Consider the following 17,163-nt stretch of genomic DNA (forward strand, 5'->3'; position numbering starts at 1 on the left):
TATTTATATTAATTTTGTTTATTTATTTTACATGCCTAGAAGCACTTGGGATTGAGTACATTCCCTTGTTGACTTTAGGACTGGGATTGGGATTGTGAAGGAAACAGTGTGATCCTTTCAATTTAGTACTGAATACCAATGTTAACATAAAAAATAATTGCAATGCTGTAATCTCTTCTCCAACACCTGAGCAGGAGTTTATATCTGGCATGACCAGGCTGAGCATTAGAAACAGCTTACTTTGATCTTTTCCCAGACATCTGACTGCCCATTTAGTCTGTTGTACTGCAATTCTGCATGGAATTGACAGCAGAAATTTGGGCTGTACATTACTTTTCCACCATCAAGGAGGGAACACATTGTCTGTGCCAATGAGTGGCATTGAATGTAGTCATCCCTGCATTTAAAAAATGCATAGAATCATAGGATCATAGAACAGCTTGGGTTGGGAGGGACCTTAAAGATGATCTAGTTCCAACCCCCTGATATGGGACAGGGTTGCCAGCCACCAGATCAAGCTGCTCAGGGCCCCATCCAACCTGGTCTTGAATCCCTCAAAGGATGGGGCATTCACAACTTCTCTGGGCAACCTGTTCCAGTGCCCCATGACCTTCTAAGTAAAAAAATTCCACCTAAAATCTAATCTAAATCTCCCCTCTTTTAGTTTAAAACCATTCCCTCTTGTCCTTTCACTATCAGACGATGTAAAATGTCAATCTCCCCTCTGTTTATAAGCTCACTTTAAGTACTGGATTTCACGTCTTCAACTCTCTTTAGCCAACTCTGGGAAGACAGGACTCCAAGGGCTGGGCCATAGTTAGAAGACACAAACTAAATGCTGACTGAGGGCTACAGGTAAAATTGGATCCAATACATTGCTTCCCAGTCCCCTCCAAAAGTGAACTGGAAGGAACACACCTACTTGAATTAGGAAGAACAAAGCTATTGTAGCCCAGCCATTGCACCATGTACAGGATGAAAGGGTGGGACTTTTCTGTTCTCAGGTGCTTCGATTTAAAAGGTACATTTTGTATAAAAGGACAGGTGTAATTTCCCGGTTGCCATATAAACTATTTAATCAGTAATGCCATAAATATGACACTTAGTAAGATGAATAATGTTCTTTGATCATACGCTTCCTACTTCATTCTAGCTACTAAAACAATATGGGGCCACCGAAAACCCCTAACCTGATTATCTCTCCCAAAATGCAGTATACCGTAGTCCATTAATGTTAACATTAAAACAGTGACCTGAAAGAAAAGCTCAGATTCCTAACATCATACTTGGCTTGAAAAGCAATTTCTTATGTACTGCTCCACTGATCAAATCAGCCAAATGTTTCTTTACTTGCAAATAGCAACTCCTTACAGGAAGCAGTCAATTTTTCTAAAATCAGAAAGCAGGCCGCCTATTGCAGGGAAATATTGGTAAAAATTGGCATTGGACATGGTCTACATTCAAGAGATTCTCTTTTACAGGAGGGATGCTAGCATTGCACTCTGCCACACTGTAAGGCATGATCAAAGGATGATCAAACAGCTCTGTCTAGAGGTACCACAAGATTTTTTTTCAAGATAATTATTTCAAAATCAGACTAAAGGAACCATGGTCTGTTGCCTTGAGTTGGATTTCTGTCTAGCTCCACTAAGGATCTGATATGGATAATACATTGGGAACTAGTGCAAGTGCTGAGATTTTCTCACGTGTTTGAAAAACAAAATTATATATATATATGTATCACAAAAATCAACACCCAAATCCAGAAAACCAGTGCAACAGTGAGAAGTTTTACTAGCCAGAAACACAGGAGTGTGCACATTTGGAAAGCTTTCTTTAAGTAGGACTTCTGTCCAAAGAAACCTTCAAAGAAAAATCTCCTTCCTTCCAAGGAACTCAAGGTAACACTTAACACTCACAGTGGAAGCCACTGGGCTGATTGTCATTTCTTTGTCTAATTGTTGAAGTTGCTGGTGAGACAACACCCTGGAGGAATAAGTCAACAGCAGATGAAAAAGGAATACACCAGTCTTGATTCTCAGCTGAATTTTCAGCTTTGTCAACATACTGGTAGCATATCAACAATTGCCAAGGTCAAGGGAGGTTGTCATCAGCTACTGTTTCTCTGAGACTTCTGAAAATGGCAGTCTGTATTGCTTGTGATAAAACAGCACGTTACTTGTAATAGCTGAAGGTCAATGGTGGTAAACTTTATGGTAGACTAGAGAAGCGTATAAATGCCTAGGAAGAGCAGTGTCATTTGGGAGTCTTTCATCAAATACAAGATCTTATCAATTTTCTTCCCTAATATTTCTGCATTCCTGAAAGTTAGGCTTATATGATTTGCTTATTCTCACAAGGAAGAACCTGCTTGCTTGCTACGTTCTGGACACATTCCATTCAATTTCTCCAGTATGGTCTGAAAGAGTGTAGATGAGGGGTATGACTTTTCTTCTACTACGTCTAAATCCTTGGCATTCTTACCTTCCAGAATGCCCGAGGCTGAGAACAGTTCTTACTGGACAGCCAAGATGTGTTTCAGTTTAGGGCTGGGACAGAAGTAAGTTTCAAAACACTGAAGGGGAAACCTACTACTTTACTGTACACATGCTGCTGCTGTTGTTATAGTAGTCTTCATCTGCTACAGCATTTTTTCTGTTCCTGACATTCTCCCCTTCACGGGAAAGTAAATCCTGGCAAGAGCTAACAAAATATCAGATAATTAGGGATAATTTTAGGAGATGTCAGAATTCTCCATCTCCAAGCTGGTGAAATTATCCATATCCATAACAGTATATCACTACCCAAATCACTTCGCAACAAGGGGTGATGTTGTACACTAATGCTATCACAGAATCAGAGAATGCTTTGAGTTGGAACAAACCTTCAGGATCATCTAGTTCCAAGCCCCTCCTCATGGGCAGGAACACCTTCCAGAAGACAAGGTTACCCAAAGCCCCATCCAACCTTGTTGAACTTCACAAGATTTACACCGGCACCCTTCAAGGTGCAAGTCTTTGCTGCATGCTGGAAAGGATGCAGTAAGAAGGGCCTTTTCCTCTTCTTTGATGACCAGCTACTTTGTTGATTGGCACTACAAGGGTCAACATCAGAGCAACCAGACACTAAATCTTCACATTGTCCCAGCATCCCTGTGGGGCAAACAGGTCTCAACTGCTTGCTCATGATATAATAGACTGCAGAGAATGGCAGAGTCCTGAAGTTCACATGCTGTTATGACCTGCCTCATTATAAATGATTGTGAAAAGGGGGTGGAGAGCAAGTCTTTTAGGATAGCCTTTCTGGTTCTCAAAAACAAAACAAAACAAAACAAAACAAAACAAAAAAAGATTTCCAAAGATTTTCAGTGGTTAAGAATTCTTTTTGCACTGTTTTATTACCACGTAGTTCACCTCTCCAGCAAAGACAGAGAAAGCAGCACCTTATCTTCTGCATAGATATTTCATCCCACATCCAGCACTCCCAGCTCAACAGTTTAATTCAGCATCAACGTACAGCAGATGTTATCTGATTATCTGACTTAGTCCCAAAACATTAAGGACTGCACCTTTGGAGGGACAAACCAGAGAGATTTACTTGCTTTCCAGAAGGCCTAAATCAAGTAGTGTGGTGAGCAAATGGGTTGCACAAGTCATTAAAAATTAATTTACTATATATTACTAGCAGATTGTAAAGGAATTTTGGAACTATATCATTCTCCAAAGCCTACAAATTAAAGGGCCTCAGGAGTGTTTTAAAGAAGTTCTTGCTATTAACCAATTGCTCTTTGTTTCCACAGATGTTACAGTTCAGATTTAAGCAGCACTTCATGATGGCCTGACTCTCCTCCCATGAGATCCACTGGACTTGCTCTGCGGTTCCACTGAGGAGCGGAGGTAAGAGCGTAAAGCTAATAGCAAGTCTCTGTTGAATCACAAGACATGAAGAAGCTATCTTCCAGCAAGCTTTGTATCTTCTAGGTGATTACTCCTTAAGGTGGCCAAGCAGACATTCTAGATGGTCTCAGTTTTATAACCATAATAAAGCAGATGTACTATGATACATGTTGCCACCATTCAGGCTGTTAGTTTAGTGATCCTGATTTGTTTTCTTGGCCCCAGCAAAGCAGCAGCAAGCCACAACAGTCTCACAAAGGAGCCAAAATTAAACTGACCTCAGCTTGAGCATCAGTCCATGTTTGGATTAGCAGAAGCAGGATCATTGGGTGAGGGATATCACATAGTTATACTTCAAAAAGTAGCTAGCATGGGGAGACAGTGAGGCAGGTGAGCTAGAGGTCACCAGGTTGAACTACAGAGCTAGTCTGTACTGCAAACATCACCCTAAAGCTTCAGCCAAAAAAAAGGGGGGTACAGAAATAATCACTTCATACCCTTACACAGGAAAGGAAAGACAACACTTCAGGAAAGATAAGAGGAATGAAAAATGAATAAGAAAATGAGACCAAAGAGAAGATATGAGAGAGAGAAGAGCAAGAGAGAAAGAGGTCAAAGTCAATACGAATAAACAGTCCCAGACACACACACCTGGGGGAAAGGGCTGTTGTAACCTAACCTGCAGCCAGCTGTAAAAGCAGGACATAAATAAACGTCTACAGCAGCAGCCTCTAGAACAGCACATTTCAACACCTGATCTCACATTAATATTGTGCCACTTTGATGCACTGTTCTGTTTATCTACACCAGTTCACTCTTTCTCCCTAATCAGTTTGCCTCTCAGCTTTTGGACAGTTGCAAGTGGCATAATGAACGACACTGAAAGCTGGTTTTGACACTGAACTTTTTGCCTCATTACTGCAGGCTTTTCTGTGTTGAAATCATTCTCCATTTTCTCACTGATGGACATCTGGCTTACTGCCACAGGGCCTCTTTGAGGAACTTTCCTGCTCCAGTGATTTACAAGATTAAATGGGTTCATTACTCCTTTGATGTCCTTGTGTGCCAGATAGGCTTGCACCAGTTGAACTTACTGGATCTATTTGTATTAGGTTCTGATTTTAATTAGTTCCCCTATTTTTAAGCCCTCCTTTGAGTTCCTTGGGACCTAAGGTGCCTTGTTTTCCTCTGGAAAGCCATAAAATGGACTAACCGCTTTCATCCACTGAGGAGTGGTGGGTTCCACACTTCTTTGAACGAAGGTTTTGCTGACAGCACAGTGGTCTCAAGAGGATTCTATGACTCTACAACTCTACAACTCTTCGAGGCAGTAGATAAATGTTTATAAGAGTGGCAGACTGGCATTACCAGCTGAATTATGCTGTTTCTCATGCAGTTCCTATTGTTTCCTTGAACAAAAGTCTAGCAGTGTTTTCAGGATGAGATAAGGTACCCAAGCAAAAACACTTCACTAGAGCAGAACTTGCTAAATTCTCCTTTCAGTTCTACTATCTGAGCTAAAGGAAAACCCCACCAACAGTATGGAATTAAAGTACTCCCTTTAATTTTAGGTGTTATGATCAAGGCTTAATATAACTGTAGGTAGAGACTGTGGTGGTTGCTTTATGCCAGATAATCAATACAAAATAGATCAGACCTATACATAATCCAAAAACTAACCACAGAAGTCATGGGAAAGCATTCACATCAGACAGGCTGATTTATCTCCAAGCACAGGAGGAGCTTCTGGAAGGAGCATATACACCTTCTGCCCATCATATGTGCACAATGGACAGAAATCTTGCACTGGTCAATCCAGGAGATGTTTTTTCCAGTCCCTTCTTTTGCAGCAATCTCCTTCTGAAATAGAATAATTAAAACTATCTGGACCAGGAAATATCAGGAAGGTATCTCACCATTCTCTAAACTAATAATCTTTCTATAGCCAAAAGATTGGTTGCTTCTTGGGCTATGACGAGTAAGAAGTTGAAACTATTTCCCTTTTATTAACCTCAAACGCACTGGAATAAGAAAATGTCCTGGTTTGTTTTACTTCTGGGAGAAAGCAAATGCTACTTGTTTAAAACAAAACACAAAAACCTTTCAGGATAGCTATTTTTTAAAATATTGTGATATCTGAATATTTTATGTACATATTTCTGTGCTTGATTAGCCCGTGTAAGTATTTTATGTAAATGCAGAAGCCAAAATTAGTTACTGCTGAGACTCAGACCAGAGGAAGGCATTCAGGAGGACCACTCAGCTTTCACCAGATATCCCAGTTTTCTCACTTTAGTCGCAAATCCTAGAGTAATTTCGCCATTTGTTCTCCATGTTTCCTGCTGTCATTGAGTAGATCATCTGTGCTGCCTGCTCCAGCATGGATTTGATGACCAGCATTGGTCAAATCATTCACATGAGAAGTCCACTGAGATCCACGATGTTGGATAATAGCTACAACTGTGAATGTTTGAAGAAAAAAGCCCTAAAACATGGGGTTTTAATTCAGAGAATTCCCAAACCTAGCTCTACTGGTGTCAGTGTGGGTAGGCAAGTTACTGCATATTAAAATGTCCTTGAACACTAGTGAGTTATTCAGTGATTTCTGAAATAATCAGAGTTCTCTTAAGTGTGATTTCCAGGTTATATTGTTGAGATTGGCTCTTGTACAGTCCATAGACTCCTGTAAAGACAAACTGAAAGGGACTTTTTAGAATTACCTCTACTTGTACTCCAGCTACCAGCCCAGAGAATGAATCCAGCCCACAGCAAAGTCCACCAAGTTTCTCCATCTCACAGACACTGACTCTTGGACAATAGGTACTGGTCAGCTCTAATTTTTGCTACTTCTCATGAAGACACAGAAGTTATAGCCAGAGATATTTGTCTCAGGAAACAGGTTTCAAATCACTTTCCAGATCTCTAGAGAATGGAGATCATTAGCACTTAAGGGAGCCCTGATCACTCTTCTCCAAATTACATATGGGTGACTTCCTAGGAAAAGTATAGGGGAAGGAGGGAAAAAGATGCCACAGATCCTCTCTTCGTTATCACTGCCTTGTGAGTGGTCACTGTAAAATGTGACAGCAAAGTGAAAGAATCATAGAATCGCTATGAGGGCTGCTCCGAAATTAATGCCTCTTATTTTATTATGTTGGCCCACAACATCAGAGGCGGATATTGGTGGTATGGCAGTAGAGGTTGAACCTTCCTGCCAATAGTCCTTTACATTTTGTTGCTGTGTTACAGATGGCAGCAGAGGGACAGCCTGACAAAATGGTGTATGACATGGAAGTGCATATGAAGCAAAGCTGTGTGAATTCCTCCATGAGGAAAAAGTGGTACCCACTGATATTCATCAACGGTTATGAATGTTTCGAGAGACCAAACAGTGGATGTGAGCTCAGTGAGGCAGTGGGTGGTGCATTTCAGCAGTGGCAACAGCAACAGTAGGTCACTTCCGCTGGTGCAGATTTTCCATTGGTGGCAGAAATGCATAGCTAATGGTGGTGCCTATGCTGAAAGATAGCATTCTGTAGCTGAGAATTTGCTCTATCAAATGGAGCTACTGTGCTCACTGTATCTGCTGTAATTTCCATAGAAATAAATAGGAGGCATTACTTTTGGAGAGGCCTACATATTTCTGGCCCAAGACAATTTTGCTTCACTTAATGAGGCCCAGGCAAGCAAAAAGCTTGGACGCCCATGATCTAGTCCAACTGTCGACCCAACACCACTATGCTCACGAAACCATGTAATTCAGTGGCACATTAACACTTTTCTTGGATACCTCCAGGGGCACTGGAGGTTATGACTCCACCACTTCTCTGGGCAGCCTGTTTCAATGCCTTACCACTCTTTCTGAGAACAGTTTTTTTTTTAATATTCAACCTGAATGCAGTGCGACACAGAAAAGCTCCATCTCTCTTTCCCATCTCTCATCCAAGTCACAGCTACAATCCAGTCCTGCATGTTTGGTTGCATCACTGTGGATTAGAGGGGCATTGCTAGTGTCTACATGAACAGCCAACTTCAAGTTCGCTGCACATACACAGCCTTTGCCAAATACTGTGTCTGTACATCTACTGTCTGAAGTCAGTGATCCATTACAGAGCCCTGCAGCTATTCATGGATTCACCACTTGCCTCTCAGGGGGATTCCCAAGGAGACTGCGAGATGGACAATACAGAGTGCCAAATACTAAGGGAAAGTGAAATGCACACCACATTGTCACAACAAGAGCACTGTTGTCCCCTGAGGAACATTGGTTAATGTGCTCCTTCTGTATGTTCAACTGCCTGGACGCTACTGTCCTCCTGCTACCATGTGTCTTAGTGGGCAAACATAAATAGATCCATGAATATTATAATTAGCTGGTGACTCACTGGCATCTCTGGAATGCAAACCCTGTCTGGCAAACCACAGGATACTGGAGACACACTGACAGTTAAGCAAAGCTATTGCAGTCTATAATTGTAAGCTACCAGTTTTACAACCAGTGTCTCCATAGTAAAATGCCCAAATGTCCTTTATAGAGGTATATCAAAACACAGAGATCGTACATAATGTTGGCATTTTGCTTGTTTGTGCACAAAGGTTTCAGAGACGGGGAAGACAGTCAGACTGCTGAGGTCAATGTGTGGCACAACCCATAATGCAATTCCTGCTGTTCATCATACACACTTGTGTATCAGGGCTTTGATGTTTCCTCCTTGGCCCATTAACACCATCCAGTGTGGCTTGTATGTGATGTATAAGGTCATGTAGTGGTTGGAAGTATCTCTCTCCAGGGTTAATTTTTCTCAGTGTTTTATGTGAATTATTGCAAGTCATTCTTTACTTCTGTGGCAGATTCACTCTGAAAACAGGAGCCAATATCTGCTGAGGAGCACTGTCTTGCCTGGTGGAAAATGTTGAAGAGCAGAGGTCGCTCATTTGTAATTATAGAGATCATCTAGATTACTGCAATCAAACTCCACATTCTGCAGGTCTAAAATAATTCAAATAGTTCAAATGTGAAGTTTGAAAAACCCATGAATTAAAATTCATTTGCAATAGCTTGATACTTTATTTGTTGTTTCAATGCAATATAATTGTTCATAAACATACACAAGGGATACATCTTCAGGGTGCAAAATGATATCATTGTGCTTTCCTGCCTGGTCATGATTAGTAGTAGGCTATGATCCCTCATTAAAAGCTGATGGAAACAAAACAACAATGCAGCAATATAAGAGGGATTAAGTCTTAAAACTGCAGTTTTATTTTGCAAATTTCAGGGCAGAGGAGTTAAACCCTCTTTTGTTTACATTTCCCTTCTTGATTAAAAAAAAAACAAAAAACAATGCATGGTACCCACAAGGATGCTGTAAGAACTTCATTTTAAATATCATTAAGCATCAATCTAGAATATCAGACTTTCTGGAAGAGAGCACTGTTTATCCCGGTATCCTAACCAGATTTCTCTTTCTCTTTCAAAATTCCCAGTGTTATTTCTAATGCATCCAGCCACATTTATATTCAGAATTTACATCTTGTGAACTGTTCAGCAAACGCTGCTTCACTTTACTGCCAAAATTTGCATCAGTAGTACAGTAAAGCTGCATATATATTCCTACCTCATGCAATCCTATTTCATTGTGTACATTCTCAATGGATACTATAGCTGTGACTTTTCATTTAAATGCTGTGATACCAGAGGGTCAGAGAGTATAGCCCTCCGCTATGAGAAGTAGCCCTGTTCATTGCTCTTTATTTGTCTCCTTTACTACTACTTTGCTGCTTGTTCCAGGCCTTCATATCTCTGACAGTTTTAAACCTTCCTCTAATGTCTTACCTGAATGTATTTCTTAAATTGCTGATATCTGTTTTTTAATGATACTCTTTGTCCTTTAGCTTGAGTGATTCCCCTAATCTCCCTCCAGCTACTCCCCTGATCTATTTGTGGAAAGCATCATATCTCCCTCTTCCACCTGCACACGGTAAGAGTAACCAAACCCAGTTTTGTAATCTCCTATTGAAAATAGTCTGTCTGGCACCTGAACGCAGTATTAGCTCCTCAAGACCAAATCCATATTTCCTGAGCAAAGGAAATGTGATCACACTTTTCTAGATAAGCCGCAGCCAAAGCCCTGTCCATTCGCATAAATTCCTCCCTATCTCTAAAAGACCTACTTTACCTTATCCTGCTTTACCTTATCCAGTAATGACCTTTGCCTTTTTCTCCAGCTGTATAACATTGTGGCTTACAAAAAGTCTACAAACTAAGACACCACCAGTTTTGAGAGAATGGATTTACAGCACAAATTCCTGTTCCTGATCCTTAATTCCCATAACAAGTCCTTTCAACAAATAGTCCCAACTCAAATGGAAAAATTCCCAAGTTTTTGAGGCAAACCGGTTCTTCCCAGATCACCCCTCTGTAATCAGCCTTGGTGAGGCCGCATCTTGAGTATTGTGTTCAGTTTTGGGCCCCTCACTTCAAGAATGACATTAAAACCATGGAATGTGTACAGAGAAGGGCAACGAAGCCGTGAAGAGTCTGGAGCACAAGTCTTATGGGGAGTGGCTGAGGGAACTGGGATTGTTCAGTGTGGAGAAGAGGCTCAAGGGAAACCTCATTGCTTTCTACAACTGCCTGAAAGGAGGTTGTGGAGAGGTGGGAGTCAGCCTCTTCTCCCAGGTAACTAGTGATAGGATGAGAGGTAATGGCCTCAAGTTGTCCCAGAGGAAGTTCAGATTGGATATTAAAAAAAATTTCTTCTCAGAAACTGTGGCAATGCATTGAAATAGGCTGCCCAGGCAGCTGGTGGAGTCACTGCCCCTGGAGGTGTACAAGAAACTTGTAGATGTGGCACTGAGGGACATGGTTAGTGCGCATGGTGGGGATGGGGTGATGGTTGGATTAGATGATCTTAGTCGTCTTTTCCAAACTTAATGATTCTATTATTCTGTTCCTGCACGATAGCCTGATCCTGATTTATAGTGGATATTCACAGAGAAAATTAGACCTCTGGCTTGTTATTCCCTTTCCTAGAAACTCCATCATTATCTCCCTGCTAGCCAGCTTCTGACTCACTTTACAATGTTTATTTATCTCTACCATTTTTAATTTTAGCAATCATTTTCAATACAGTACAATTGATAAACGTTTGCTGGAGTCCAGATACATTAAATCAACTTAATTCTGTTTATCTACAGAAAAAATCATCCGTCTTTTGAAGAGAAAATACCAGTTTAGTGTCTGGTTGGTTCTCTTCCAGCTCGTAAAATGCTTTTAGACACAATTAGTCTTCTGATTGTGCATGGACTTCTCTAGCTGTACCCCTAAACTCACCCTCAGCCTTAACAAAACCTCATGCATCTTCCACTGCTCAGTCACACACCTGACTCCCTTCATCTCGCAAAGTTTCACCCTTTATAGCCCATGTTATGATCGAGCCTTTATTCTTACTTTTACTAATCTAGAGTGACTAGATACACATTCATCTAACTGCAGACACACACCAGGTTGTTGGTCATACTGTAACCTATACGTAGGTATGGTATACAAGAAAGGGCTAGCATGGGTGATGTACTGTGTGAAATAACTGTCTGTGAGATCAGCTGCTATGCTGCATCCAATAAAAAGACAAGAAAGAAAATCCGCAGGAAGTCTTTTCTTCCTCTAAGTTCTGTGATCTTCTCTGTGTCTGAGAAAGGTAAAAGGCGTTTGCTGCAAGAAGTCTTTTAACACAGTTTTCCCAGCCCCCAAAATGAGATTTACTGCAACACCCATCCAATCAGACTCCACTTTTGTCAGCTTAGAAGCAAGCTTGTGAAGCATGCAGCTGGGAAGTGCTGTGCTAGGAGCCTGTTGGGCAAGGCTCAGTTTTGGCTATTGAAGTGGAATGCAAGACAGAGGTATTAACTGCAAAGCTTTGAATATATGAGAATGGGTTAACAGAGGAACCTCCTTCCCCTCTATGCTGTCAGCGGTGAATCCATAGAAATCCACAGAGCTCTCACAAAATGCTCTCACAGGTGTGAGGCTGCTCCCCAAAACTGCAATGCAGCATACAAAAGCCCTTCAGCAACAACTAGCAGCACAATACATTCTTTTGGAAAAGTATATACTGCACCCTAAGCCAATGGAATTTTTCCAATTAACTTTAGTTTAGAGAATGCAATGATATTCTGTTGGAATTGGACCCAAGGGCCTACAGTCTTCTAAAACTGTTACAGTGAATGTAAGGAATACATAAATAGTGAGAAAGCATTTTGGTCCCGTGCCAATCCATCTCCAGCAGCACAATGACCCTAAGCAGACTCAGAACTTCAGTTCAGCATTGTCCAGACAAAAGGCAAACATTTCCTAAACATAAGGAACAAGATCAAAATGAAATCACTGTTGTGGCACCATGTAAGAGCAATCAGGAGCCTTCTCTCGTTTTGATGGAGAGTGGACAGAGATGTTTTTAGTCAAATATTATAATAACCTTGTTAAGCCATTTAATTATATGATAAGCCTTTCTGTTGAAAAGACATCTTTAAAGTTAAAATACTGGTCATTGACTTGCAGTCTAGGAGGGAAACTTTGCAGAAGAGCATTAATATTTACGTATGTAGATGTACATGCATATATGTATATACTGTAGTCAAAAATCATGTATCAGATCTGAAGCGGAATGCTAGTTCTTTACATTTCTCAATGGATGATACATTTTTGAAAACGTATAAAAGGACAGTGTACCGATTAGCACATGCATTAGAATTCTACTCTGATAAACACAGAGTACATTCTGACAACCATTTGCAGCACCAACTTTCTGGAAATCATCATGTAGAAGATGATCATGTGAGAGGGATACAGTCCTCCCACTCTTTTTGAGCAGCAACTTCCATGACAAATAGGCTCAATCAGAATCAGAAGGGCTAACTGTTAAATAGCTCTACTGTTTGCACAGCCAAGTGACTGGAGGACTATCTGAACAGGTTGATACAAGACCTAGAGGTGGACAGCAGTTGAGATTGGGGTATCTGGGAACTATGGTTTTGGATCTAACAACCAGAAAAAGTGCCACCACTCAGCACTGTCACAGGCACCCGTAAAGCCAGACTGCAGCCAAAATAAGCTGCCTACAGGCAGTGGAGTTGAACTGATATTTTGTGCAGGCAGTGTAAATCCCCCCAATGTAAAAAACTCTGACAGTGTAGCAGAGCTGTCAGACCTTTACCATTTCTATTCATAATCAAGTTGCAGAAGAGCCTCCTGCTTCTCACTGCAATTTTTGGGTCAGGCAGAGATATTCAAAGCACATCCCTGATAGAAAGATTTTCTCTGCCAACAGCTCAAACTGTCTTTGGGGGTTAGAAAAGAGGCACAGCCTTTGCATATGTCTGACAAGTTAATTCCTTTAGCTGCGTGGAAGAATGTATCAGAACTTATGGGAAAGCAGAGGTCCCAACAAACCTGAATTCCTTTGGCTTTTTCACCAGTATTTCAAATGAACTCATTCTTTTGGGGTACTTTTTTTTCTCTTTTTCTGTTTTCTTATACACACACACCCACACACATACATATAAACTGTACTTCAGTAACAATCGCCATTGGACTTTGACATCCCACAACAATCAGAGATCAAACAAATGGACACTAAAACTCACAAAAACTTGAGTGGTCAAAAAAACACCCAAACAAGAAGAGACATCTCAAAGGCTTATTGCTTTCCTCTATCCTTTACTCTAAGCTCCACCAGATTTTTAATTTGCTGTCATATCAAAAAAAGCTCGTGATTGTTTTTCTGTCCATGGTCAACAGATAACTCTTTTCCAGCTCTACAGCCTTATTTCTCCATCACTGAAAATGTGCTGGATTAAGAAAATGCCCGCTGAAAGATTAAACATATAAGAATATCACACTTGAAACACATGATTACACTATTTCAGTTCCCAGCTGTACAGTATAAAAGTGTGTCTCTTTACCTGGAATCTCATCTGTCTCCCCATTGGTGTGCTTGAATCGATCTCCTTCCACACGAACATTTGGACACAGAACATCTGAAAAACAAGAGAACCAGTACAAAATTATCACAGGTAAATGCATCATTTTATAAGTTATGGAGCTAACAAAATCTGATTTATTGGGTTTTGTCCAACACTTCCACATGGTCCCACTGCAATAATTCTGTTTCCTGTCTCTACATGCCCTAAATTCCTTTCCCTTATCCTATCCCTTAACCACAGGCTGAGGAAGAGACCCAACACGCTATGTCTGGTTTTAAGCCACTTTTTTCTTGACTGACCAGACAAAAAGCCAAACATAACAAATGACCAGAGTCTTCCTCTATGCTAGGACATTACACTGGGTTTCTCTCTTTCAGTGCTCCATAAATCTTCATGGAAGTCACTGAGAAAGTTTAAGATACAATTCCACTGTCAGATTTGGTGAAAGTGAATTTCTCAGTGCCCAGTTCTCACTGCAGTGCTGCTAAAACTTGTCAGATAGGACAGCTCCTTCTCAAGAAAAAACCCAGCCCTAACTAGACAAAACAGAAACAAGATGGGAAATGGAATAGAGAGCACAGATTCTGTGACTTCAGTCACACCACAGTCCTATAGCTAACTAGAATCAGAGACAAAGTGAAGCCCAGTCTCTTATATCTTACTGATTTATGCTTGGTTCCCCTGTCCTCTTCTAGGGCCGTGACTGTTTACATGTCTATGTTCCCTGAGTTTGTTCAAGCAGAAAGCATCATTAAGTATGAGTAAAACTTTGAAAAATATTGTAAAGTAAGTAAAGTAAAAAAAGTAAAGTACTTTTTTCAAAGTAAAAGCTTTGAAAAAAAAAAGCCCTACAAAAGGGTTTCAAAGAAGACTGAAAATAAGCAGTCATTTCTCATGCTTCCAATCAGTGTCAACACCATACACTTTTCTGAAGAGATCTGTCTAGCTATTCACCTCTTTCCTGCCATACCACTGACGTAAAACTTATTTATGCGTTGTTTTACCAGATCAGTAGATAATTGCACACTTGTAAGCAGTGAGGCCAGACAGCTTAAGGAGTCAGTTTAATGAGACAACAGAAATGATCCCCTAACTTTTCACCACATGCACAGCCCCACATTTATAGAATAGTCATGTTAGAAAAACCAAGACCCATCCCTTCATTTGCCTAGTTGTACATACCATAATACATCTATCTTCGGCAGTCGCAATATTCATCTTTCTACATATGGCATTTAGCATCATCTCCACCTAATATTTAGTACATTACTCCTTCAGTATCTGCTAACTGTTGTGATTGTCAAGGAGCAGCAAGGGCCAGCTGCTTCCAAAGGAACATGGAGCCAGGACAGGAGCCAAGAATGACCCCAACCCAGGCAATGCTCTAATCAATGGGACGCAAGCCCGCAGGGCTCTCTAAAGACTTTCTACAGCAGGTTCACTTTAAACTGTGTGTGAAGCTACATCTGAAATTGTGCTATAAGAATGACTTCTCTGAGGATGCTGCCAGTGGGCTGTATTTCTCCTCCCACTTCCTGACTTCCAATAAAAAATCTGATATTCCACAGTGTTTGGTTAGGCCTAGCAATGAAATCAGATATTTTTCCTGTTCCACTGTGCTGATGAATTTACAGGCTAGATTATCAGCTGCAGCTGAGGTACTCTAAGCTCAAAGGAAAGGGGACTGTAAAAGCCATTGCCAAAAGTCCCAAATGCCAATGCAGAAATCAAAAGCAGTTGAATACGTCCACCCACTCCTTTGCTGCAGCAGCAAGGGAGATCAGAGAGCAGTTAGTCCTGCTAGTAGATGTTACCCAGGGCATTTAGAACTGGGACAATTTTGCATCAACACAGCAGTACAAAAGTGCCTTCATTCAAATGAGGGTCTGGTGCTGAATAGTTCGCTTAGGCAAAGAGTTTATCAATACATTTAGAGTACCTCAGTCAAATTCCTATTAGTGTATTTTTGAGATAATCACAAGCATGCTTACATATCTTGGCTAAGTAGACTCATGCAATCAGATTTTTATTGGACTATGTTCAGAGCTGCTGCTTCTACAGATATATTGCAGAACAGTCGCCTTTTTTTTAAACCACATGGAGTCATAGAATGGCTTAGGTTGGAAGGGGCCTTAAAGACCCTGCCCTCCAGTGGGCAGGGTTGTCATCCACTAAATTAAGTTGCCCAGGGCCCTATCTAACCTGGCCTTGAACACCTCCAGGGATGGAGCATCCACAGCTTCTCCAGGCAGACTGTTCCAGTACCTCATCACTTTCATAGTTAAGAATTTATTCCTTATAGTTAATCTAAACTTATCTTTTTTTTTCATTTAAAACTGTTACACCTTATCTTATCACTATGTAGCCTGGTAAAGAGTCTCTCCTCATCTTTCTCAAAGGTCTCCTTTATGAATTGGAAGGCCAGTCCAGTAAGGTATAGTAGCAGTATGAACAGTAAGGTATATCCAGAGCTTTCTCTTCTCCAAGCTGAACAAGCCCAGTAGCATAAGCTTTCCTCCAGACGAGAAGTGCTCCAGCCCTCTGATCATGTTCATGGCCATCATATGGACCTGTTGTAACAGGTCTATGTCCTTCTAGGTCTGGAGGCCCAAGAGGTAGATGCAGTATCACAGCAGAAACTACAGAATCATAGAATCATTAAGGTTGGAAAAGACCACTAAGATCATCTAGTCTAGCCATCAACCCATCACCACCATGCCTACTCAATCATGTCTCTCAGTGCCATATCTACCCTGTTCTTGAACACCTTCAGGGACGTTGACTCCACCACCTCCCTGGGCAGCCTCTTCCAATGCCTCACCACTCTTTACGAGAAGAGATTTTTCCTAATATCCAACCTGAACCTCCTCTGGCACAACTTAAAGCCATTACCTCTTGTCCTATCAAACCAACATGGACTGATGCACAGGCCCACTTCATGTACATTTTAACCAGAAGTCTTTACTACTCCTAGGCGCCTGGTGGTTTGAAAGCCAAAATATTTAATTCAAGCCTGTTTATGTCTTCACATTATCAGGTGAAACCATCTGGTTCTTTCTCCTTATAAGAGGTCTGTACAACTTCTCAACACAATAGGGAAGCTCTGCTCTGATAGGAGAACTTTAAAAATTGTCCTATCTGCTCCTAATGTACAAGAAGAAACAGCCCACAGGGGAAAGAAAATGACTGCAATGCTTGCTTTCCAGCTACAGAATAATTCACACAAGCATATAAAAGGTTAGTGCTTTACTATCTAACTAGCAACTCCTTGCATCCAAAGGAA

General features: G+C 40.9%; 1 protein-coding gene across 3 annotated transcripts in view; it reads right to left on the reverse strand.

The window, feature by feature from the left end:
* Window positions 1-17,163, reverse strand: part of COL22A1 (collagen type XXII alpha 1 chain) — a 230,283-nt gene that overhangs the window by 148,480 nt on the left and 64,640 nt on the right. For all 3 annotated transcript variants that reach the window (XM_021388269.1, XM_021388270.1, XM_021388271.1), the window contains exon 4: window positions 13,860-13,934. In XM_021388269.1, coding sequence (XP_021243944.1) covers window positions 13,860-13,934 — 75 coding nt within the window. The remainder of the gene's footprint in view (window positions 1-13,859; window positions 13,935-17,163) is intronic.

This window comes from Numida meleagris, chromosome 2, assembly GCF_002078875.1.
Source record: "Numida meleagris isolate 19003 breed g44 Domestic line chromosome 2, NumMel1.0, whole genome shotgun sequence".
NCBI classification, from domain to species: domain Eukaryota; kingdom Metazoa; phylum Chordata; class Aves; order Galliformes; family Numididae; genus Numida; species Numida meleagris.